Source organism: Xiphias gladius, chromosome 14 (assembly GCF_016859285.1).
Source record: "Xiphias gladius isolate SHS-SW01 ecotype Sanya breed wild chromosome 14, ASM1685928v1, whole genome shotgun sequence".
NCBI classification, from domain to species: domain Eukaryota; kingdom Metazoa; phylum Chordata; class Actinopteri; order Istiophoriformes; family Xiphiidae; genus Xiphias; species Xiphias gladius.
Genome location: NC_053413.1, coordinates 3,490,753 through 3,517,173, shown reverse-complemented (window position 1 = coordinate 3,517,173; position 26,421 = coordinate 3,490,753). Strand labels below are relative to the sequence as shown.

General features: G+C 38.2%; 1 protein-coding gene across 2 annotated transcripts in view; it reads right to left on the bottom strand.

Annotated features, from left to right (window-relative positions):
• Window positions 1-26,421, bottom strand: part of LOC120798881 (cadherin-18-like) — a 213,722-nt gene that overhangs the window by 17,745 nt on the left and 169,556 nt on the right. The window contains exons 9-10 of one of the 2 annotated variants that reach the window (XM_040143670.1): window positions 21,640-21,764; window positions 11,817-11,931 (exon numbers count right to left, since the gene is read on the bottom strand). In XM_040143670.1, the coding sequence (XP_039999604.1) occupies window positions 11,817-11,931; window positions 21,640-21,764 (240 nt within the window). Of the gene's footprint in view, window positions 1-11,816; window positions 11,932-21,639; window positions 21,765-26,421 lie in introns of those variants that run through there. The other variant, XM_040143671.1, reaches the window with a different exon arrangement.

The window sequence follows — 26,421 nt, the reverse complement described above, 5'->3', positions numbered from 1 at the left end:
AGGCAGATTGTTGAAAACCTAGGGCTAAACAGCAAAAAAAAACAAAAACTGATAACATAATTATATTTTAAATACTTACACTTGTCTGCAGTTTTCCCATGGAAAGTTGGTATGAATCCCTCTTTCAGGAAAAGTTTTGCAACCAGTCCTACATTGTACTGACCCAGGTTGGTGAAGCAGTTAGTCACAAAGTGGTTAGCACACACCTATAGGTTTTAGCTAACTGTAGTTGGAACGATGCCCTCAAAAATGAATTTTATCCACACAGCTCTTGTTTCCTCTGTTGTTGGGTGCACTCAGTCAGTGCAGAGCAGTTCCCATGCTTAGCTCTTAGCTTGGACACGATGCTGGCAAGTCTGGCGCTTCATTTCCTGTCCTGCCGCATAGTACCTACATGTGGTTTTTGAGGACAGCTAATATTCTTGTAGATGATAGAGATAACTCCAGATTCACTGGAGTTATTTTGGTGCAGCATCTCAAGAAGAAGCCACTCCATCCACTTTTTGGTCAGCCACTTATTCGATTCAACTGAACTCACTTCTGCTCAGATGACTTTAAACTAGACATCAGTGTCTGCACGTGATCAACATCCATTGAGCAACAACCAGGATCAAATGAAAATGTGAAGGTTGTAGACCCTGTTAACTGGCATCTATCCTGACAAACAGAATAAAAGGTCAGTGTGCACAAAGGGGTCATTCAATTCAAAAGCACTTTCACTTTTCCAGAGAAGTAAGATGGGAGCAGATATTCACTTTCTTCTCCCATCACTTTCTTATATTGTTCAGGTTCATGTGGATGTTGGTTGATCAGGGTACCAGTTTAGCCCAGGGCTAATACACATGGGCAATTTAGAGACCATTTCCAATGCATGAACTTTCCCATGAACTTTTTTAGGAACTCAGGAACTTTACCTGCACTTTAAATGTAGGAACCAGTGTGTTTACTACTGGCACCACCACAAACCCTCTTCACATCTCTCCAGCCAGATATGATCGGACATTACTATTCAAGACTGACGGTGAAGCATGAGTAAAGCAGCTGATGCCAATTATCTAATACAAGTACCACTTCACTGCTTTGCCTGAAACAACACAGTAATCTATTTGTGGCATGCAGATCTTGGCAATGAGTTTAATAAGCATTGGCCATGTCTACATAAATACTAGAGCATGAGTAACACATTTTTAAAATGTTATACTTAAGCATAATTCTCTGTATATTTGTGCCATTCTGTTAAGTGATTTGCTTAAAGCAAATGTGTGATCCCCTGGTGGATGACATGCAATATTCTAATGGGCTACACAAGGGAAACACATTGTAGATGGCCCATAAGACCACAGAAGCATTTAATTAACTAATTATTGTCTTAGGGTCCATCCAGACTGTTCAACCACATCAGCTGATTTCACTGGAATCACATAATCAGAATATCATGGACACAGCGCTGACATTTGAGGGAATGAAAAGTTCTGCCACCCACAAGTGGGTACCAAGTACATCACCATGCACTACCTATTTCATGAGGATTTGATGTGATGTTAGTTTTAGTGCAAATCAGTCTATTGGATCATCAGATTTCTTCTTGTGCATTCAGAAACAACTCTGTTGTTTATATGTCAGTAAAATATGTCAGACTGTAGGATCCCATCAGGCTCCCCACTGTAAAATATTGTTCTGAAAATTGTTTTTTCGACAGAAGACAGTCATTCCTTCACAGAGTTTGTTTGCAGCTTCAAGCGTAAGTCTAGTTTCTACTCATGTGCTTTGATTTAAAAGTCTGCTGTGCAAAAAGCACTTTATATCTCTGTGTTTTTTTGTTGATTTTTTTGTGCTCAGGTTCCAACCCTTTCTCGTAGAAATTACATTGATATACTACTTAACTGTTTTCCCAAGTTGAATGAATGAATTATTATGTTAATAGGAAACATAATCTGGTTGCAGTTATGTTTCCTTCAAAACGAATTAGCTGTTGCAAAATAGTTGTATAAAAATGTAATTTCTAGGAGACAAGGTTGCAGGTTCACAATGTGACACTGAGGAGCACATGGTTGTCTCAGAATTGATAATATAATATCTATCTCATATTTTCAAAAGTGCCAGTCAAACAACCCCCTACTTGCTTTTTTGTTTCATTTGCTCTAGCATTTGAGAAATACAGCAGACATACTATTGTGATTTCTAATTTTTCTTTATAGAGGGCGGTGTTTTTGTATTCATTTTTTTTTTTTGTCTCAGCCTGCTCTTTCCTAAACTTTGTTGTTTGCCAAGTTTGTTTGGCAAGAATAAGCTTTTCATTGGGAGCAAATAAAGAAGCTATGTCCTCTGAGGCTCAGTACAGTAGAGATACCATGTCTCTGTACTGTTTTCCAATCCTGTCTTCTGAAAATGCAGAGTAGAGATATTTGAGAAGTGGTACAGGAGTCAAATATAAAGTATAGTCTCTTTTTTCCATGGACACAATGGAGTTTGTGAAGGTTCGGAATATGAAATGGAGTCTGCAGATATTAAAGAGTTAATTTTGATTCCCTCTGAAGATTGATTATTTAATAAAAAAAAATTAAGATTTTTTTTGGAGAAATCATCTAGGAAGTTTTCAGTCACCATTTGGCAAGATGGTATGATGGGACAATTTTAGTTAAAATATAGTATATTCATGTTTTAACGCATTCAGCTCCAAAAACTTTAGATTGGATGCACTGATTTTCTTAAGGACAGGTACCAGAAAGGTAATTAAGTAGTCTAAAAAAGTTTTAAAAAAGGTGTCTAATGTTTCTCATGTGACATGGTGTGAATGACTGAGAGGTTTTGGAGATATTAGATCTAATATCAGAAACATGATTCTAATCAAATTGTTTAACTGGGATGGATACACAACCCTTTTTACTTCACTTTTTACTTTAGTTTTCTGAGCTCCCAATTAGGATTTATTTTATAATATAATTTTAGTTTAATTTTAGCTCAATTTGTTAAAGAAATGTTCATGATAAACTTCATTGGCTATTTAAAAGCTTTGGCCAAGCATTAAAGGCAGGCAATTCACATGAAATGGTTTGACATCACTGATTGAACGAATTAATACAGCTTTTAATTTAGTTTTTCTTTTAATTAACACATTAGATATTTTTTAAATTTCACTTTGAGTTTTCATGAATAACACTGGTTAAGCCTTAATTCAAATGCATCCTTAACACATCGAGAGGGTACTGACTCTTAGGAGAACAGGTAATTTCACCTTAGTCCAATGTGCAGAAAACTGCAGTAGAAGAGGCTTCCAACCGTGGAACAGAGGGAGCTCCAGAAAGAAAGATCTGGCAGAAAAAGCTTTTTGCAACCACCTTTAAAGACTTTGTACAAAGAAGAGGTGTCAGTTGAAGCAGAGGCAAAAGAAGAAAAGAAAGTGGAAAGTAAGAGCAGGGAAGGGGAAAAGGAAAACTAAGACAAAGAAGCAGAAAACAAAAAGAAGGGAAGAGAAAAAGGTTTCTGATTGCTTAACCAAGGCAACTGGAAGCGCTTGAGGTTCTTGAAGATGTTTCATCTGTAAGCTTCTTCAATTCTAACTGACTGGCAGGGAGTTCCCACCATCTGTCCCACATTCGTTCTGCAGCATGACAATGACCTCAACCATACAGCCAGATTCATACTGAACCATCCTCAACAATAAAAAGAGCAAGGATTCTGCAACAGATGGTCTGGCCCCCACAGAGCACTGATCTCAAACATAATTAAGTCAGTCTGGGATCACACGAACAGACAGAAGACACGGACAGTCTGAATCCACAGGCAAATTCTTAGAAATGCTTGGATCAACTTTCCTGCCAAGAACCTTGAAAAATTGTGTGCAAGTGTACTAAGGGGAATTGATGCTGTTTTAAAGGCAAAGGTTGTTCACACTAAACATTGATTCAAATAAGGTTTTTCCTGTTTACTGCAGTCTATGAAATGCAGTCTACTAATTATTTTTTTTAAATGGCATGTGTTTTCAGTAACGCTGTCACTGATTGTTTCATGATTGGTCCTATAACATCCCTTCTAGATGTTACTAAAGCTCCATATCATCAAAATAGCACCTGTGATCAAAATATTGAGATATGAACTGTAGTGCAATGTGGCAGCTGTGGATGTTTTGACCATGCTAGATGGCTGCATTGTTGTGTGCACTGCAACAGGAGATGTCGGACATTGGAGAGGAAAAAGTGCTGACGCTCAGGAGAAGGTTAAAGGACAAAAACTGAATTAGTAAACAACAAATAATTGGTTGGGAGTAGAGGAGAGGTCTGCTCTCAACAGCACTATTGATCTTCCCCTGACTGAGATGGAGCAGGGAACAGGTGAGGAGTGGAGAGGAAGAGAAAGAGGTGATACATGAAGCACAAGTGTGATGACAGGAAACAACTGCTTAAAAGAGATGAGATGGGGGAGAGAAGGAAAGATGGAGGGGAAGATGGCAAGACACGATGTGTATCTGGCAGTCTGACAGAAAGGGGGAGGAGAAGATATGTTCAAATGACAGATGGAGGGAGAAAAAAGATAGTGAAAAATGACAGAGGAAGAAACAAAAGAGAGAGTATGAAGACAATAGCGTGTGTAAGGCAGAGGAGAATTAAAGATCAGTGAAAGAAGGGAAGGCAAGAAAGAGGGAGGGCATTTGAAGTAAACAGTTGGAGCTGGAACCAGGAGATAGAAAGGAGTCGCGGGAGATAAAATGAGGTTATACAGAGACTGACTGATAGCAGAAAGTGTCCCATGTGATCCATGTGGCTAATTAACAGAAGCCATTTCATTAGATTAGATTGTATTTATATGTCAGTTTCTGTACATGAAAAACAGGAGGCAGCAGACTGTAACCGGCAAAATTATGCCTGTGTGTAATGGAAAAAAAAGAGCAAAGCTGGTGTAAGCCCGCATCAGATGATGACAAATAGATAAGAGCTGTTCATCTGTCAAATATTCATCCTTTAGCTTCAAGTGAAAAACATAACGAAAACAGCATTCACACTGGACCTTATAATATTTCTAAATTCCATAAATTCTCAAATAGTGGCTGGCTTCATTTACTTTATTTACTTTATTTACCTTAGTAGCGGAGAGTGATTATTTGGGACAGGCTTATATTAGAGACAGACCTTTATTTATAATTTCCCTTGTTTCCCAGTTGATGCAAACTCAGAACTTTCTCTATGTTTACCTGTTGTCTTAGCGCAGTAGAAATGTACATTATACTAAATTTACCATTTGAGCTGTTGTGGTACTTTACAGGTAAGTCCAGCCCCCACACTTACCTGAGACTCTTCCATCATTTGAAAACTGGCTTTTCTATGAGTATTTTGGGTAATCCGTTCTGATGTCTACTGCTTCTAATTTTGAATGGTTATAACTTATACTGCTCAAAGGTGGTGATTGTTTACGACACAAACTTTAAACCTGAAATCTAAACAATAAATCCCCCGTAGAAAGACCACTGCTTTAACCTACTGGTTTTGTTTTTGTAGGATAAAGATATTATCAGAAATTCTGTTTATGAGCCATACAATGTAGGCCCTATTAGCTTAGCTATCTAGCGTAGCCTACCATCTTAGCCTCTAGTTACTGTCAGCTCAGACTTACTTTCGGTAAGTGGCTTTTTCTTTGATCACTTCAGACCTTAAACCTGTTACCTTTCTCACATTGGCGGGTTAGTCTCAGTCTCAATTAATCTATTAAACCTAGTGCTTACAGTATAGTCCATGTGGGTTGTTGTGAATGCTCTGATTAATAAATGTAAATAAATAATAAATAATGCTTTGTTAGTGATGTTTGTTTAGTTTTAACAGCTAGCACCTACATCTGTTATTTTATTTTTAATATTTTATTCTATTTCTTTCTCCACAACCATCTGGCAACCCCCAAGAATAATCTTGTGACCCCTTTGGGGGTTGGGACTCCCAGGTTGAGAAGCACTGTCTTAAAATAGCCTATACCTGTAGATTTTTATCAGCAACCAGCAATTACTTCTGGTGAGACCAAATCTATTTATAGGTATATCTTATCTGATCTGATGTCTGACACCCGAAACAGAGAAACATGTAAATGAGAACAACTATATTCTCATGTTCAGCTGCATTTAAACACAGTAGAGGTGACCACGAAGAGGGCAGGAGGAGGCAGGGAAAAGAATAAACTGGGTCTTTATACATTAGATAGTTTAACAAATTAAGGTTTGAACACTATCTCTCCACATAGAGATAATATAAAAAAGAATGTACCTGGGGTAAGGGGTATGGTTTAAGATATCTTTAGTTTAAGAAGATATTGTGCAGTTTCTTGCCTTTTTACACCACTATGCCACAGTTCAGCAGTAGTACCTAAACTTGTCATAAAGTAGAAATTGTTGTTCTACTAATGGGGGCCATTGGTGTGACTTTCTCACATTTGGCCACAACGCTTAGTCCGCACATAACACGGTCTAATCCCAGCTGATTGTTTCAGTAAAATGTAAAATGCCACATAGGCTACTAAATTACCTTATGACAGCCTATAATTCAAGTTCAGCATTGCCTCTTACTAATGTGTGCTTTAAATGAAATAGCTGACTGTGGCTGTTTACAGTTTGGAGTTTTAAAATGATGAGTTTAATAATGTAGCATGTAATCCAAGAGTGACCTAGGCTAGTATTAGAAATATGAGGGGTCAGGGGGGTTTACTCCCCCAAGACAGACCTGAGCTCCCCCCAGAAGCCTCAGAAAATTAACAAACATTAGCATTTCTAATGCTGCAATGACATGAGAAATACTTAAAATCAAATTCACTGTCCAGTCATTGGTCATTTTAATTATATGTATGCTGCTCTGTCTTGGTCAATGCATCTGACTTCTGCTGTCCACATAAACCAGTTACATGTACAAATGAGGCTGCTAATGTTATGTGTCAAAACAACCATTTCAGGTTGTTCTTTGCGAAACTTTGTGCTGCTGACAGAGACATCCATCAATCTTTATCATTATTATCTCATCTTTATTATTTTTATTTAATCATTAAGACTTCTAATAAAATAAACAATAAATAAACAAAATTTAAACACAACATCTGTACTGTGTGATTGCAAAAAACCTCACAGAGAAGCCTCAGATGCAGAGGTGCATCAGCTCTTATCAGAGGAAAGCTGGATCTCTGCTGTGAAAATGAAGAGTGTTCAAGCTGTAGATGATGTGAAATAAGTCCTCCAACCACCCTCAGACTGTCCCTGCAGCAGTAGATAACATTTCCAAGAAAAAAGAGCCTAAAGGTATGAATACCTGTCTCTCTTTGTCGGATTGTGCCAGCATGTACCGATGGTTTTTCATCATGAATGAAAAATCTCAATTATTAAACTGACTTTTAAATTAGATTATGGGACACAGAGTATAGCATATTCAGATGGGTGATGAATTAATGTGAAAACCAGAATAAAGCTTCTTTGTAAGGTGTTGTTCAACCTTGAGCCTCCAAAACAGCTTCATTGCTTCCTTGTCATTGATTCTACAAGTCTCACGTACTAAACTGGAGGGATGAAACACCATTCTTCCCTTATTTAGTGTGTTGATGATGGCAGTGGAGAGCGCTGTCTATAATGTCCAAAGTTTCCCATAGGTGTTCAATTGGGTTGAGATCTGGAGACTGTGAAGGCTATTAGTGATGCATTGAAGAAGCCTTACTTGAAGCTTTGAGGCTTCTGAGCCAACAGTGTTGAAAGTATTCACTTGTGAAAAAGAAATACCACTATACACATTGTCTCCACAAGGTCCTCCATAATTTAGCCGTGGACATTTCAAATCGAAATATTTCCACACTGGAGATTAAAAAAAAGGCCCCACCTCGACACAAAGCTACATATCACTAATTTTCATACTCCTTAAGTAGTTCAGCCCTTGTTCCCTCTATAGAGGCATATACATTTGTTATAATTTCACTCATTTACTCAGGTTTTTCTTTTAATTTGTCACCCATCTGTATTCAGGACATTTAAAACTAAGCAGTCAATCAAAGTCTGGAGTGACCAAGCACTAATCTGAGAATAATATTTCAGGCTTCAGAGATACAAGCTGTTACAGCAAAAATAGACCAGCGGGCAGTACTATAACAAAAAATTAATGGGGCCAACCTGCAGTCAGTTTCTTTTTTTCAACTGTTTAGGGTTCCATTTTGTTTGGTAACCAGCTTTGATCCATGATAGTAAAAGCTACTGTGGATCTAAATTCAGTATTGAGTTCAGGTTGACAGAGTGCTTAAATCTTTCCCCGCTGATAAAACACAGCTCTTTAAAATTCAGAATGATAAGAAAAAATAGAAAAAATAAATGTGATGACAAAAAGCCCGAACTTCATCAAAACGTTATCAGTGTTGACTCCAAAAGAACAAAATCTCCAGAATTTCCCAAACAAAATCCACAAGGAACAGGATCTCCAAATCTTCACCAAATGACTGATAATTCAGTGATTGTTAAAAATTCTGCCTGGTAACACTAAGTATTTTACTATTAACTACTCATCCAAAACACAGCTGCGACCTGTGGACGGACAGCGGGCCGGTAGGTCTGACAGTAATAGGCAGAGGAAAATATGAATCAGTAATGATTTTACACAATATGTATTTTCTAGGATGTGGTCACTCTTAACTAAAGCATAAGCGCAAAGTTTTAAGAACTAAAGTATGTCTGGTTTCCACAATCAGGAAGGACATGGAGAACAAGACAAAACATTATGAACCAGTTCTTAATTTCCCTCTGTTTCTTGCAGGTTTTAATCTAAACTCATCTAAGTCACTGGTTTGAACTGAACCAAGAAATGTACTTGATACTGTTAGTGTCGATACTGGAATCTTGCAGGAAGACTAACCTAAAGGATCTTAGCATACTTAGATTTTGGGAAAGCTTTGTTATTGATTGATCTCACACACACACACACACACACACACACACACACACACACACACACACACACACACACACACACACACACACACACACACACACACACACACACACACACACACACACACACAAGCCCCCCCCAATTAACTGGTCTTTACTCTAAGATTTGTCCCCAAAAGTAGCCTATGACAAACACACACGTAGTAATCAGAATGATAAAAATGTTTATCCAGTGGCAACAATTGTAAATCAGCTATAATATCCTCAAGTCACAACAGACAAACACTGCCTGCAATGCAGCTATGCAGCCAGGCTATGCTTTCAATGGAAGCACAAGTAAACAACAACATAAACTGCCCGCAACGTTTGGCTCACAGACTGCTGTCCAACCTCCCTGTCCGAAACATGCCATTGTGTCTCATTACTAAGATTTCTGTCAACTCTCCTCAGTTCTGTATCCGTCTCAGGTAAACTGCAGAAAGAAACTGCAATGACACCAGGAGAGATAAAGGAGACATTAGAAGATGGAAAAGAATATAGAATTTCAAAGAGAGAAAGTGAGACAGGGATAAAGGGATACAGGGACACCGTGGCATGGGACACACAGTGAACAGGGAAAACACGGGTGAGTCTATATCAGGACAGAAGACAAAAGCTCAAAGAACATCATACAACCTGACACATACCTGAAAACTAAAGGATGAACTGCCCCTGTTTATTCAGGAGAGATAGAATCAAAATCTGAATAAGGAGAGGAAATAAATGGAAAAACTCCAGCAGCTGGGTAACCAAGGCAACCGTGCAGTAGCTTTTCACTTGGACATTAAAGCAGATCTCAGTAGGAGGAAACTGGTACCTGTTCCACAAAAGCAAAGAGACAAGACTCCGTGCTAATGATGCCAGCAGACTGTGTTTATACAGGTGTAAACCACAGACACCCCATACTGTACACTAGGTTTGGCAGCAGCAACAATGAGCCATGCTGCTTTATGCGACAATATTTGCCCCATATTTGAATTACCTGGAGCTTGTGCACCACACAGGATATAGTATATAGCCAGGTGGGAAAGATGCAGCAATTCCTGTTAGTGGCACTGGGCTATCAATTCAAGCAACGAATACACAGAGGCCATGAATATAGCAGAGCACTCCTCCAGTTTAGCATTAGACTCCTACAACATTGTCAGACACCCAACAAAGGATAAAAATTGATGCGGCGGAACCAGTATTTTTTTTATTCCACGCATTCCATATTTAACAATTTGATCTGAGATTTGGGTGTGTAATGCTACTAGTGGCAAAACACACCCAAATCTCATCAGAAACATGACATCACCTCCTTTTTCTGGGCTGGGAAATTTTGTTGAGCGGAAACGTAATGTGACCGTACCTTTCATTGTCCCACCGTAAACAGGTGCTACTAGAGAGTGAGGAAGATGTCAGTCAAGGACATTTTGTTCATGCCGACACTGTTCTGAGAGGAGGAGTGATTAAGCAAACGTGTGAAAACCCCTGTGTTAGTGTACTATGGGTGTACTGTGCCTATAAAGCTATGTTAATTAATGTTTTGGCCACATAAGGGCAGAAGAGCAAGCTATACACACAAAATATTATTACCTTACAAAGTTGATATGGCAAACTGTTAGCAACCTGTTTCCCATTTACACATTCAGCAGACACAGAACAACATTAGCATTCATTTGAAATTCTGTTTCTGTCCACCTGATGAATGTAAGTCTAATATTCACTCTCCTTTTAGTTTTGGTTTGGTCTCCACCAACCCCTGAGAACAATATCTGTCTCCTTAGCTGCTAGTGTTCCACTATGTTCAGCATAGTAGCTAACTTTGCGTATCTGTTGTTTTATGCTGGGCAGGTAGTGTACAGCAACCCTGTCTGCTGGATATTATGTTAAAATACAACTATTTTAAGACAGCAAATGTGTTTGGAAGTGTAATGCAGCCCAAATTATATATTTTTTAACAAGATGATGAAATGTTAATGAATGGTTAGTTCATTAAATCATTTGGCAAGTTACAAAATGTTGAGACTGCAAAATGCAACAGCAACATGTTCAATGACATTGTATTTCATTTGGTATATTTGCTATTTCCAATAAAATCCACTCTTGGCAAAACACTATCAATCTTTTTTATGGTTCTGTTTAGGCAATAGGGAGAGATCATAGTCAAAGTGTGTACTTCATTAATCTTGAACTGAAACATGATCTTTCTGTAATCTTAACCAAAGTATTTTTATTGCTTAACCTTAAAACACATGCAGGACTCAGTATGTGAACCCTTATTGCTGGTGACAAAGTCCATTTACGTAAAGAACACTGATTTCTTGTATTGTAATTTTAACAAAGTGTACTAAACACATTATACTCTTACAGTTAGTATATATTTTATCTATTATAGCAGCACAAAATATGTGAGTCTGTAATATTAGTGTTTCAGGTTATGTATAGAGCTTGTGTCAGGAAAATGGTGTCAGCTGAGGGTTAGTCCTACTTCTTGTTTAACAGCGGAACCTAAATGATGGGTGTCAGAGGAAGAATATATAATTTATCAGGAATGAACATGAACAAATCTACTGTATATGTGATTAACCCTTTTCCATACATTATATTATTGAGGTAAAGTTGCTCTATTGAAGCTGCACTGACATGGGTGTTGGTAAGGAACACCCATGCCTAGAGTATATACAGTGCACTACTACTATGTGTTTGTGTGCTTGACATCTGGTATGTTCGTGCTGCCACATGGCATGACATATGAATTTCTTAATCCATGCTTGATCTTATACCCATCAGCCAAAGTTTGAAGAATGGAATGTGTTTCTTCTGCCTCTGTGTAGGGGTCCATAGTATCTATACAACAGTCAGATATAAATATTTATAACTCCTTATCAGCTCATTAAAGTCTTACCTCCATTGTCTTTCACTGTAAAATTTGCAGTAACTTGATGCTCAGCAGGCACAAAGAAGGAGAACTTTCCATTTGCAAAGTTGTCCAGATCTGCTGCTCGGATGGTTTGAATCACCTGATGAAGACAGACAGAGGAGATGTGAAGGACTTAAAAAGCAAAGGCAATTGAGAAGTAGGCATAAATGTAGGCAAGAGAAAGTAAGAGTACAGAAATGGGGATAAATGGGGGATTTAAGGATGGAACGATTAGAAAGAAAGAAAGAGGCTGAGAATGTAGTATTTGTTTGTTTTAATTCTTCAATGCACACAGTCTGAGTTGACATTAAGTCAGTGACCCAGTGTGAACTCTATCCTGTTTACACAGCAATTGGCTAAATATGCATTATTATCATAAACCACAACCTCATATATAAGTAACAAACATCATTAATTGTTATTCAATTCCCTTATGTTTGCTGAGTATATGCATATCAGCTCCGCTATAATGTGTTGTTACCAGTAACACCCTTCACCCTACACATAGATCTCCAGTCATTTAGATGTATCAGTATAATTCACTGAACTATATTTCCAGCCTTACACCTAGACCTGATGTATAGAAAAGACATTGCTACATTGACCTCTACAGGTTGATAGGTATAATGTCAAACTTCTAACCACAACCAACATCATAGTGTGATCAGGTTCGGTCTGTTGTGACCACACGTTGCTTTGACCTCACTGCTGCACATGGTGTGGCAAGAGCATGTCGCCACTGCTAGTTACCGCACAAGCTAGGTGCAGTTACTCCTTGAGTTTTGCCAGGCAAAATTTGCCAGGCGTGGGGGACGGGAAATAGCATGGGGAGGTTGTACACATAAGCTGCTGGACTCAGCACAGCTAGTAGGCTAACAACAGCAGTCCACAAAGTTGTTAATTATACCATGTTTTATCAACACGTTCCTGTTATTAACCTCTGTCACTATCCCAGTGTTACACTCACTACAGTCACACAGCACATTAAGGCAATAAGCAAATAATAATTCCTGAATAAGAGGTCAGTCCCACCCTGCTCTCTCAAACTGGTCAGAGCCTCACGATTTTACGTGCCAAAGTTCAATCAAATTGAATTGTGCAAAGTTTGCCCGATTCCACACAGAAATGAATGTGAGCGAAATCTGGTCTGATAGCACCATTACACTGCTCCCAACTACTCATATGTGCTTTGTTTTTGATGTTGTTGATTTAAACCATTGGAATCATCTTCCAGTTTTGGAGGCAGACACCCTCTCCACATTTAAGAGTAAGCTTAAAACCTTCAGTTCTGATAAAGCTTATAGTTAGGGCTGGCTCAGACTTGTCTTGAACCATCCCCTAGCTATGCTGCTATAGGCCTAGACTGCCGGGTGACTTCCCATTAAGCACCGAGCTCCCCTCTCCTCCTCTTCCTCTCCATATGCACACATTCATATGGCATCAATGCTCGTTACTAACTTGACTTCTTCTCTCAACCGTAGTTCTGTGCTTTCTCGTCTCTTTCCTCTCTGTTCCTGTCGCATTCTGCAGCTATTTCTACCCCTGGTGATCGAGAGTCTGGATCTGTGACTGCAAACCACCTACTGCCCCCATGATCCTGCTCAACACCCACTGCTTCAATTATTATGATTATCATCTATTATTATATTTAGTTTTATTAGTATTTTTATTCACCTTATTATTATAATTATTATTTTCGTTACTAGTCTCATTATTGTTATACATCTACTGTGCTATGCCCCCCCCTTCTCCCTCTCTCTCTCTCTCTCTCTCCTTTCTCTCTCAACCCAATCAGTCGGGCCGGATGGCCACCCACCGTGAGCCGGGTTCTGTTCAAGGATTCTAGTGCTTAAAAGGGAGTTTTTCCTTGCTGCTATCGCGAAGTGCATGTTGGGTCTCTGAAAATATAACTATAAAGAGTACAGTCTAGACCTGCTCTACATGAAAAGTGCCCTGAGATAACCTCTGTTATGATTTGGCGCTCTATAAATAAAATTGAATTGAATTGAATTGAACTGAATTGAAAATTGAAAAGATATAATGTTCATGTATGATTATTAAACAGGATTAATTCTCCCAGCAGAATCCTCTTTGCTGCTGTTTGAGAGCTCCCTTAAACAGCAGAGCCTTTTCCACCAAACCTAACTGCAAACTGGTGGCTTCCTTAAAGCAAGACTCTGATTGAATATGTTTTGTATTAAATTAGGTTACTTCCCTAGTACACACATAAACAGTATATATGCTGTATATGTGTCACGAACCTCAATTTCTGCTCTGTATTTGTTTATTGTCCTCTCTTTAGCAGTTCTACCCATTCATGGGGTGCCAGTCTGATGGGAGAGAAAACCAGGAGTCAGGAATGTTTGCACTGTATACTTAGCATAGCTTTGATGCATACAGTATTTAAGGCAAAAGGAAGAGAAAAATTGTTTCTACACACACAGATACATAGACCAACCTAATTAGTAAAATGCACCCACAAACAAAGTTTCACATCATACATTTATGCCCTATGTCTACCAGTAACCTGTCAAGTCAAGCTGCTGAACAATTATCGCAAATATGTTAATTTATGAAGCCAAGCAGATGTCATGGAGAAAAAATTAATTAAGTATTCAGACACCTTCACCTTTTCCACACTTTACTATGTTGTAGATTTAATTTTAAATGGATAAAAAAGTTCATTTCTGCCCAGCAATCTACACTGGATAATCCATAATCACAAAGCGAAAACATGTTTTTAGAATTTTGTTGCAAATTTTTATTAAAAATCAAAACAAAATTTTACATCCCTTTGCTGTGGAGCTCCAAATTGTCTTGGATCCTGTTTGGTTAATTTATCCTTGAGATGTGTCAAGAACCTGACTGGAGTCCACCTGTGGGAAATCGAATTGATCAGAAATAGTCTAGAAAGGCACACACCTGTGTATGTAAGGTCCAAAAACCAAGTCATGAAGTCCTAGAACCTCTGCAGACCTCTGCAATAAAATTGTCATAGATGGCGGCAAGGGTATAAAACCATTTCTAAAGCTTTGAGTGTACCGAGCACAGTGGCCTCAGTAAGTGTCAAACGGAAAAAGGGGAAAAACTCTTTCAGTGCTTCAGAACTCATATCTGCGATGTGAGAACCTGCTGGAAGGACATTTAAAGGAATCTGAGAGCATAAGGAAAAAGACTACCTGTTCTTATGAGAAGAAAATTTAACTTTTTGGTCAGAACTTCCATGTCTGATGAACACCAGGCATTGCTCATTACATGGCTAATAGCAGCCCTATGGTGAAGCATGGCACTGGCAGAATTGAGGGAATAATGAATACAGCCAAAAACAGAAAAGTCCTTTAAGAAAACCTGCTCCACAGTACGCGTGACAGCATGCAGCCAAGACATTGGAGGGGATTCAGGACAAGTCTCTGACTGTCCTTGAGTGGCCCAGCCAAAGCCCAAACCCCATAGAACATCTGTGGAGTGACTTGAAGATGGCAGTTCACAGACACTTCCCGTCCAATCTAACAAAACTTGAGAATATCTTCCAGGAAGAATAAGATAAACTACCCAAATGGTGTGCGAAGCTTGTAGAGATTTACCTAAGAAGAATCAAAACTGTAGTTGCTGCCATAGGGCAGTACTACGAAGTAGATACTTTTGTATCCTTTATGAATACTTTTGTAAATGAGAGATTTCGGTTTTTGATTTTTAATAAATTTGCAAAGATTTCTAAAAAACATGTTTTCACTTTGTCATTATGGGTTATTGATTGTAGATTGATGGGCAAAAATGGCGACTTTATACATTTTCAATGAACTCTACAACATGGTAAAGTGTGCAAAAAGTGAAGGGGTCTGTAGTTGAAGGTGCTATATGTTAGTATTTTGGTTATATGCGTTCAAAAATTAACTAAAAATATCAACAGAATGTGAAGTTCATTAGAAAAATGTGTTAAAAAGATTCATTCACCAAATTGTTCAGTGCCTGACCGGAACTCGGACTCCGTAGTCCCGCTCATTGGCATGTATTCCTCATGGTCCCTAGCTTCTGGAACCGAAAGTGCTGTCACTTTGACAAACATGCCGAACTCTGTTTATAATTCTTGATATCTTAAGTTCCCACACTGAATATTGGAGATAAACACTAGTTTTGAATGACTTATAAGTCTTTTTTTGCTGATCTACAGTTCGGCATTGCTCTTGAACTTGCTGGGCCTGACTCCAGCAGCTTGAGCCACTTACTATCACTCAGGGCTCACGTTCACTGTGTAGTACTGTCAGTAAACGAATCATTGAACATGCAATGTCCCCTTGTCTTCGGCCAGAGCTGCCTAATATAAAATCATATTTAGGACAGTAGGCTACTTGATCAGGCAGCCCATATAGTAAAAGCTTAAAATTGTTTGTGGTTTGGTCTGCCTGAGGACTATGAACAATTATCTTGTTGTATTCTTGATCGGTATGATTTTTCAGTTTTTTGCGATTTTTTCCCCCTACTATTCATATTGTGTTCGTTCATTCATATATTCGTTGCCATATATATGTTCTCCAAAAATGTATATTTAGTTTTCATTCATATTTATTGCTGTATTTCATATCTTTTAATGCTATTCATAATTTTGTTGACATTCACTTTAAACCGTTTATATGTTACAGTGATTAGCTGCTTATATGGATCAAAAACCTTCGGACAGAATCATTCCTATAAAAATGCTGTTTTGTAGTAATCGAGTAGTATGCTTACAGTGTTCATTGTGAGTCTTTTCATACAACGTATGGAAAAAGAATTTAAAAATGTTTTAGCCTTATCTTTAAATCAGTAAATAGCGAAGTTGTCAATTTGTGATCAATTTGACTAGGAAGGATGTGATCAGTGTAAGTCATTTTGTGATTTGTTCTGCAAAAAAAAATTATTGACATTACTGTTTTATCTAGTTATCTCCTAATTTCCAACACTTCCTGTTCTAGTATAACTGATAACTTTTATTAGCTAACAGCCAATTAGCTAACTTGCATTAACAACCAGCCACATGCAGGAAGATTTGGAAGAACACCTCTGGTAGCAGCCATGATGACTCATAAGGACACAACTTTATGCTACTTTATCCTTTATGTTAAAAAATGTTAGTGTCAGCTGTACAAAAGTTCACTGTGTGTGAGTCCATCTTACATTCATCATTTATTTACATTGTTTTCCACACTTACATTCATCAGGTGGACACAAACGTGACTCCAAATGAATGTGCTGTTAACTGCTGGATGTGCAAATAAGCAATTTGCTAAGTTTGTCATATCAACTTAAAAAAAAGGGTAATGACAACTTGGGGCATTCGAAGCAAGCTGTAAAAACTCCTGGTGCAAATTTTGACATTTTATGTTTGGTCTGCTTCTTTATTTTGATGAAAATCTATAGTATATTGGCCTACTCACTCGGCTGCATTCAAGTGGTGACATTTAACGGCAAATAAATTCATGGAATTGCCATGATCAGTGGATTTGCACATGGTGGCCAAGTAAATTGGGTGCAACTCAGGTTCACATTGTTGACTGATAGCAACATGTCTTTACTGTCCTGAACTTGGAGGGAATCAAGAGCTGGTTCTGAAGAGTCTTTTTATTTAGCCTTAATAAGTTACAGTAGTCACAAGCTCCCCTTGTGCACACCACCTATTTCGTAGTGTGACCAGGGGAACAGGTGCTATTTTATTGGTAGGTAAATAATAATAATAATAATAATAATAATAATAATAATAATAATAATAATAATAATAATAATAATAATAAGTAAAAAATGATGAAAAGACAAATTCATGCAGACTGTCCCAAAAACCAAGCCTTTTCATTACAGTCATTCTCAATATATATTAGGTTTTCATTTTGCTGTTGTCTATTGTATGTCTTACTCTAATAGAGTTTATTTTTTCATTTCACTGTCCCCTGACTTAACTCCGCTTTATATTAAAGCAAAAAGAACACATTATTTAACACATGTAGTTACCATCTGCTTTAGCATTTTCTTTTTCTATTGCCCAGCCTCCTTTTGGTTAAAAGTCTGTGTTTGTTGTAAAGGGATGATAAATGCTAGATACACTTTCTAGACAACTCAAGACCAGCAAGACCTGTCAGCTTCAGGCAGGCATGGAATGGTTGGAATGATTTTAATAATCTGAAGGTCTCCCACACAGATCGACATAAGTAGCGTCCTGAATGCGGATAACTGTCCCTGATTATGTTTTGACTTAACTTTTGAACTGAAGCTTCTGACTTAAATCCCCGATCTAAATACAGCACATTGTGTCTTCTGCCTCCACATGATATCAGCACAAGTGGGAGGGTAACTCACAAATGTAATTAGTAACAGATTATCTTTATATCATGGTAAATGGTAACATAATTCCTAAAACAAAAAAGTGATTTATGGTATTTACTGGATGTTCCTTTCCTTGTCATCCAAAACTCTTTCAAGGATCAGTGTGTAGGATTTAGCAGCATCTAGGTGCATCTAACTGAATACCCCTCCCCTCACCCCTCCCTTTCCAAGCGTGTAGGAAAACCTAAGGTGGCCTTCAGATAACGTAAAAACACGAAAGGCGATGTCTAGAACTCGTGTTTGGTTTTTTCCATTCAGCGCTACTGTGGAAACATGGCGGTGCAACATTGTGGGCTCCGTGGAAGAGGACCTGCTTCTTATTTAGACATGAAGGGCCCATTCTAAGATTCTTAGTTTCAGGGGATTATACACTAATGAAAACATAAATATGAATATTATATTCCATTTCTGCCAATAGATCAGCCTAAATCCTAGACACTTCTTCTTTAATTTGTTAGCAACAACAGTAACTTGAATTGAAATCTTCCAGTTCAGACTGCATATTCAATAATTGTGTCAACAATCCTCTACAGGCATCTTGACTGTTTCTCAAGAGTAAACATGCAAAAAAGTGAAAATTTCAAATGTTGCTGTGTAGTCTGAGCCCCCCGGCTTGTATCTGCCACTGATTTCCATCCATTTATTACAGCAAACAACAGATGAGTATTAAGTATTAGTATTTTATGCCCCACAACCTAAACAGCCAGTCAGATTATTTTGAAATCAATTGTGCAAATGTTAGACACAACTGAGTCCCCAAATACAGCAGCAAAAAATTTGTCACACCAGATTGATGTGCCATGCATGCAACTTTACTTGCGTCAATTTACTGTAATACCAGCAATATGAAAAAAAAAGAATCATTGACTGTGCTAGCATGTGTTTTCTGTTGCCTGAAGCCAAGCTAAGTGATTCATACTTAAGCATCCACCACAAAACACACACACACTCACACACACACACACACACACACACACACACACACACACACCACACAAACTTGAGTTTGAATTTGCATAAAAACCATAGAAAGTGGAGGATAGATAACAAGAGAGAGCAATACATATGAGTAGACAGAGGGAGTATATGTGTGACGTGTGATCCGTGTGTGTGTGTGTGTGTGTGTGTGTGTGTGTGTGTGTGTGTGTGTGTGTGTGTGTGAATGTACATGTGACGACAGTAGCTGCTGTGATGCAGATCTGTGCCTTTGTGCTTTGCACAAAAAAGTGTTTTATCATTCCCGGTTCAGTATTGGCCCGCTGTGGAGCAGAGAGGCTGGCAGTGTGGTGACGGAGGGGGGCTGGCAGTGAGGCAGGCTTGTGTTTAGGTTCAATATGATTGTCTCTGCTGCTATCTGGCCCAGCAGCAGAAGCATCGGCGGCTCCGCAGTTTGAATAATTTATGGGTTCAAGATGCTGCAAAGTCTGCAGCTCAGCTGATAAATACCCTGCTGATGGTGTCAGACACACAACTTGAATGTATGTGTGTGCCAGCATGCGCCTGTCTATGTGTGTGTATGAGTGGGTGAAAGAGAGGATGATTGTTTTTTTATTAATCTGTTCAGTTGTGTTTATATATTTGTGTATTTGAGAGGTGAACATGAAGTTATGTTCAGATTTTAAGATTTAATTTGCACATGCTTTCGCCACTGAATTCAGTTGAAATGTTTTCCCTTTTGTGGTGCTAAAACAGGACCTTACTATTTCGTGACAACTCTGTCAGAGAATGACAGGACTAAACAGGGACAACTTAACCATAAATTTGAGGGCATGTCTCTGAGAGCATTTTCACCCACTGTGACCTCAGAGCAAGCTTCACTGAAGCTGTGCTCCCAAGTATTGTGTAGTTGTGACTTTACCCTAATCTTAACAAGTTTTCTGTCATGATGTGTCAATGTTCAGTTTTACCTACACTTGAAAGAGTCTGGCTTTATTTGATACTTTATTTATTTTGTACTTCCCATGAAAAGACGAAACAGATGTTTCAAACATATCCCATATATGATTTCATTTTTAAAAAGGATCAGTCATTTTCTAAAAACAGCTGGTTACAGTAGTTTTTAACATTACGGAAAAAGGGAGAAATAGTGCGTTTCTTGGGTACTACAAGGCTCAGTCATTTGTTTTTATATATATATATATATATATATATATATATTATATTATTTTTTTTTTTTTTCAGCAGCAAATGAAATTTGCTCAGTTGTCATGGTATTATTTAGTTCTCATCACGCGACCTACAGTATGGAACTTTGGTCCAGTGAAAACAAGCTCATGGGAAAGTGGACCAAGGTCAAAAATAATCTTTCACACTCAAATATTCCAGTAAACTATCTCCAGTATTCAATGCGAACACTGCATTGTGATATCCCATGACATGACATAATGCAGACACATACCCACACGTAGCTAAGCTGCTGTAGCTATGTGTGGTTAATATTTTAGCATGGGGACTACTGTGGTGTAGATGTGGATTTGCTCGCTTACTTAGCACACTCACGCTAGAGCATCATGACTTCCTCTCCTGTTTGGTGAAAGCATGTCTTGTGTGTTGTAGCTTCGCAGTACATGAAGAGAATCTCTGAGGTATAACAACATCTGGACCCTACAAGCCACGGTCGCAGCATTATAAAGATGAGAGCGAAAAACATGTTATCTGGTGAGCCAGCTGGAGAGACCGGCTCTTCAAGTGAAAAATCAAATCACACAACACACAAGACTTCTGAATCCAGGGTAACACCGGAAATTCACCTCTGTAAGTTGGGGTTATGATTCACATAACACTGTGAGGTCATATTGAAGTGAGATGCTGTGGCAGGAGCGCTGCCAGGGATTTTGGGCCCCATGAAAAGATATCACATTGGGCCCCGCCACCCCACCAGCACAGGCCATGCCTACCCTGAAAATACAACAATGAGCACACATGCATGCAACATTCTGCATATAGTGGAATTCACGATTTGTTGCAAGACTGATACCTTCTATAAGAAATGTGCTGAAGGCCTTATTTTACAGTTTAAATGTAATTTTAATGGTAAAATTCTTGAATGGAAATTTCTCTTAACATTAATGAATGATTTCAAACGGATTTAAATATATATTAACCTCGTCAATTAAAAAAAAAATGACATTATGATCTATAGAATGATATAACAAACAAAAGAATAAAATCAGCAGCAAGGTGTTAGTTAGGCTCTTAGAATACAGCGCCCCGGCATTGTGGTATGGATGATGGGCACTACAGATGTTTTTGATTTTCAGATTGTCAGATTTTTAAACCCACCTCACAGTAGACGTTAGGATTCAGACTCAAAAAGATTAAAAAAATTTTTCATTGTCATTCGCACATCCAGGTTCTCAAAAAATTTAGAAAAAAAAAACGTGTTTGTTAATTATCAGATTTTAAGGCCATGACACCTCTTTTTCTCTCCTAGGCTGGAGCATCAGTAACGTACCTGTCCATTTTTGGTGCTCGTACACACTATGATGGCATTGTTGCCCCCAGAGATGGATGGAATGTTGTCATTGACATCCAGGACCTGGATTGTGACTGGGACATGAATCACCATACGTGGGTTATCTGAAAATTAACACAAGAAACAGGTTTTAGCTGCTGCAGCACCTCTGTATTTCCAAAGAAAAGACAGGTTCATTGTTTTTTTCCTTCTGACACTATTTTTCTACTGGAACTTTTCCATGAGAAAGATACTGTTCTGAAATGGTATCAGGTTTTACAAGGTACATTTTTTTTCATCTATCTAAATTAGCTGTTTGTTGTTCAGCAGATTTACACATTAGATATTAGAGAACAAAAAGCGAAAAAAATCCTGCGCACTATTCCTCACTTGCACTCACTTTATAATGACGTTTCAGTCCACAGAGCTTCATCAGGCCAAATTTATCAAAACAGTGCCACATAATGGGAACCATATATACAGTATATTAACAATGGGATCTGACTTAGAAATCTTCATCCATAATTATTGAAAGGGGCCTTACATATAACAATATCGATAAAAAAAAAAATATATATATATATTTTTGTGTCTGAATTGAAAACAGGAAATAGAATTTCTTGGTGTGCTTCTTTTGGTGAGAGCCCTATGACATGTTTGTTTATTTTATTTTAATGAGCTAATTCATAAGCATTCTGCAAATGCAGCTGGCAACCTCTGATTGGTGGCATTTTTCACTGGTCAGACCCCATTCTTAATAGTTTTTATACTATTAATATTTATGGTGCTCTTTGGTGCTGTTTTGATGAATTTTTGCCTGATGAAGCTCTGTGGGCTGAAACATCATTAATAAAGTGAGAACAAGTGATGAATAGTGCGCAGGATTTCTGCCTTTTGTTCTATAGTTACCGTATGATATTTTGATCCAATGCACCTGTCGCTGCGACTTTAAGTTGGGCAAGAATTTTTTCTTGAAAACACATTAGATATTAAAGGGCACACTGTATTTTTAATGGGTGTTCTATTTCATTTTCACTTCTAAAAATTTTGAAGGTATGTGACTAGATGGATCAACAATTTACAGTTCATTATAATCTGTTATTGTGCTGTATCTCACATATACTACTGCAATCCTTTTACAGCACAGAATGTTGCAAGTCCTTGCTAATATCAGGGTCTCTCTGCTGACACGTAAGAGACTGTTTCTGTCCAAAGTCAAAGCCACAAAGGACCTATAGCTAAAACCATGTGGAGGAGATCAAAAATCATGTTGTAGACCAACAGTCAAAATGAAAGACTTTTTTTGCATTACACAATCACAAGGAAAAAATACAGCAAAGACACGGTGCCTAAAAGATTAATAATCATTGTAATTGGATGACAAAATCAGATAGTTGGTTATATGTGAGTGTGAGTTCCGTCTCAGTAAGTCAGGGAATGCATTCGTTCCTTATGTTACTAAATGCACCTGTGACCTGCTAAAATGTCTGCTGTGAAAAAGGTCTACTTGACCTCCACCTAAGCTAAGGCAGACAAGGACAGGGTTCTTGGAAAATAATGAATATTTGCACATCTGTGTGTGTGTGTGTGTGTCATCATATCAGAATGTGCTCCTGGAGACACCTACTGTAGCAGGAACTACCATTTGAGGAAGTTTTGAGTATTTTGGCAGGTTTTTATATTTCTATATGTCTGTGGACAGATTTTGTCACCACAACAGCGTCACAATCGTGCAAGATGCAGGCATGAAACTTTACAGGTGTGTAGCTGAGATCAAGATGAAGGCCAAGTTTGAAGATGGTGTGGTCTGACCCACAACTGAGTACTCATGGATTGGAACGTCAACATGTTGACGGGCATTGCGGTTGGTTTGATCCAATCACAAGATGGTCTCTACTTGAGATTTAATATCCATTACATAATGATGAGGATTTTTATAACTATTACACTGGGTAAAATCAGAGTTTGCGGTGATTTTATAACGGTACTTTGTCTGATTCAACACACAATCAACCAAAGCAGTATGAAAGTAATGTTAAAACTGAACATTGATCAGTAAGGTAAGTAACAAAGTTCTGTAAGGTCTGAACTAATCGCATAGACAGAATAGGCCACTTTGAGTACTTTGGTTAATAGTATAGGCTATTAGAATAACTAATGACACCAGAGCACAAAACCTAAAAGCTAAAAATATTATCCTACCAGTTATTTTGTAGCATTTAGTTGCTTCTGGTTCTGAAGTTTTTTACTTTTTCTCTCTAAGCTTTTCAGCTGAGCCTTTACATTTTTTAGCTTAATTGTTCATGTAAAACAAGTCAACAAGGGTGAGGTTCTAGCTGGGTGAGTGTTAAAATAATGTTAAAAGATACTCTCAAAACGATGAAGGGGTGAGTGGAGCTGCAGGATCCAGAAAGGTAACCAAACATGGGAATGACAGGCAGTTGAGACAGATGAGACAGAGATGACAGCCACAAAACCACACTGGGCCTCCCGGCCCACTTGACTGAGCCAGCCACCTGCACACAGCTCTCTCTCTCTCTCTCTCTCTCTCTCTCTTTCTCTCTCTCTCTCTCTTTCTCTTTCTTCTCAATTTGTATAAGAAGCCACAGGTAAACCCTCTGGTGCTCCAGATGGCTACCACATGAAGGTGACTGATGGAAACATGCACTGATTCACATATTGCTGAAAAGCATCCACGTTAACTTGCTAGCAGTCTTCTTCACTGCTGTTTTTAGCACACAGCCACAGTTCTACCACTTTCCACAGTGGAATCACAGTGGTACAGTGGAATAATGGTAAACAATTAGCAAAAAACTTGTATGGTGTTGCCCACATGCTTGTGTGTACTCATGCACGTGCACAAGAAGAAAGAAAACGGGGACCCACCAAAAAACCTTGCTCCATGGCCATGGCTGAACCCATCATTGAGGTCACTGAGGTGTATATAATAAAAGTCGTGAAATAATTTCCTAAAAATAACTACTTTGGTGCTGAAAGGCATACAAAGCCAGCATAACCAACTCTCTCTTCTCATCAAAAGCATCATTGCTTCTTTTTGTGTGTGTGGTGTGAATGATCTTGTTGTTACTACAAAATCTTTACTGAACATGGTGGTTATTTGATTATGTCAACAAACCAGCCAGGCAGCTGAATCTGCCAAAGCCTGATACCGCTAAATAGAGAATTTTACTAGCAGACTACTTGCAGTTCAGTGCCATTCATCCCCAGACATCATTTCACCAATAGCTCCTGTGCAGTCGTGCTCCGTTTAACAGTGGCCGCTCATCATGATACCGGCTAGTTACTTTCACTTGAGTGAATTAACTACCTAGCTAAAATTCATTAAATCCATCCAAAAAGTTTCAACGAAAGGTGAAATGCTTTTCTTTCAATTCAGTTTGTGTAAAAGGTTGAAATGAATGTTAGAATGAGATGCTCCTATTTATTTGTATTGTCATTGCGAGATCATCCTAGCGGAGGCCGATAACATTGCATATAAATATCAATTGACCTTTCTTTTTACTTTCTTCATTGGCACAGATGAAAATGAAAAGACTACATCAATTAAAGCTCAGCTTCGGAAAGGGAAGACATATGGGACAAGATGTGGAGAAAAGGAAAGAGAGAAGGTGATGGAGATGAGAGAGGAAGAGCAGGTACTGCCCCCTGTGCCAAGGATAGGATTAGCATTATGTCCCTGTGCTGTTCAACACAAACAAAACACTGACTGAACTGGTCACATTCAGTGTAGGCCTAATTACCACGGAGATAAATGCTCTTTGGTAATTACAGAGGAACATTTAGGCTCAATTTAACAACAACACAAACCTAGCATAATTATAGTGTCATAATACAGTATTATTGTACAGATAAATAATTTGTCTGTAGGTTTTCTAAGAAAAAGGAACCCCATCTTTGTCCTCAGAGGCCTCATCTGCAAATATCAGTCATCCCTGGGTCAAAATAAAATAGGAACATTACTAAAATATCACAGGCTGCAGATAATGCTTTTATGTGCTATGTAAAAGTTTTCATAGAGGTACATACCCTTAAAGGTCCACTAGTTCAAATGCACTCAAAATAATAATAATAATAATAATAATAACAGAAATTATATTAAGAATGACAATGTTTTCCACTATGATGCTGATAGCACTAAGTGTTACTGCCATTTGACCACAAAATGCCAACAAATTGATGAGGGCTGATACCACAGGGTTATTTGATTGACACCACTGAGCAGCTATTCAAGACCCAGTGTGGTACACACCAATCACCACAGCTGCAGTGAGTTAAAAGTTTAAGAAAAATAGCCCTAACCAGTGTGTTGTGAAATAGAGAAACAGCATGAATGCTCATGCTCATGAAGCTAACTCATCACTGAAATCAAAGAGGCAAGGAAATCAAGGTGAATATTAAAGAACACACCACGAAGCTTTTATGGCAGGTGAGCCCCTATTAGTAGTTTGTGAACAGCACCAAAAATGTACATGATAAAATAAAATTAAGCCTGACAACATTATGCATTGTGGTTAAGGCTTATGGAAAAGGTATCATGACTTTACCTTGGTATAGGTGACCAAAAAAAAAAAAAGACAACAATCATGTCAGTCTACAGCCATGCTAGCGACGCTGTGGCTGTACTTAGTCACAGTGGTGGTTTTAGCTAAATGCTAACATACATACAGTGACTTCAGAAAGTATTCTGACCCCTTCACATTTGCACACTTTATTGTGTGGATGAATTAGTTTTTTGGATGGAATGGATAAAATTGCCATTTT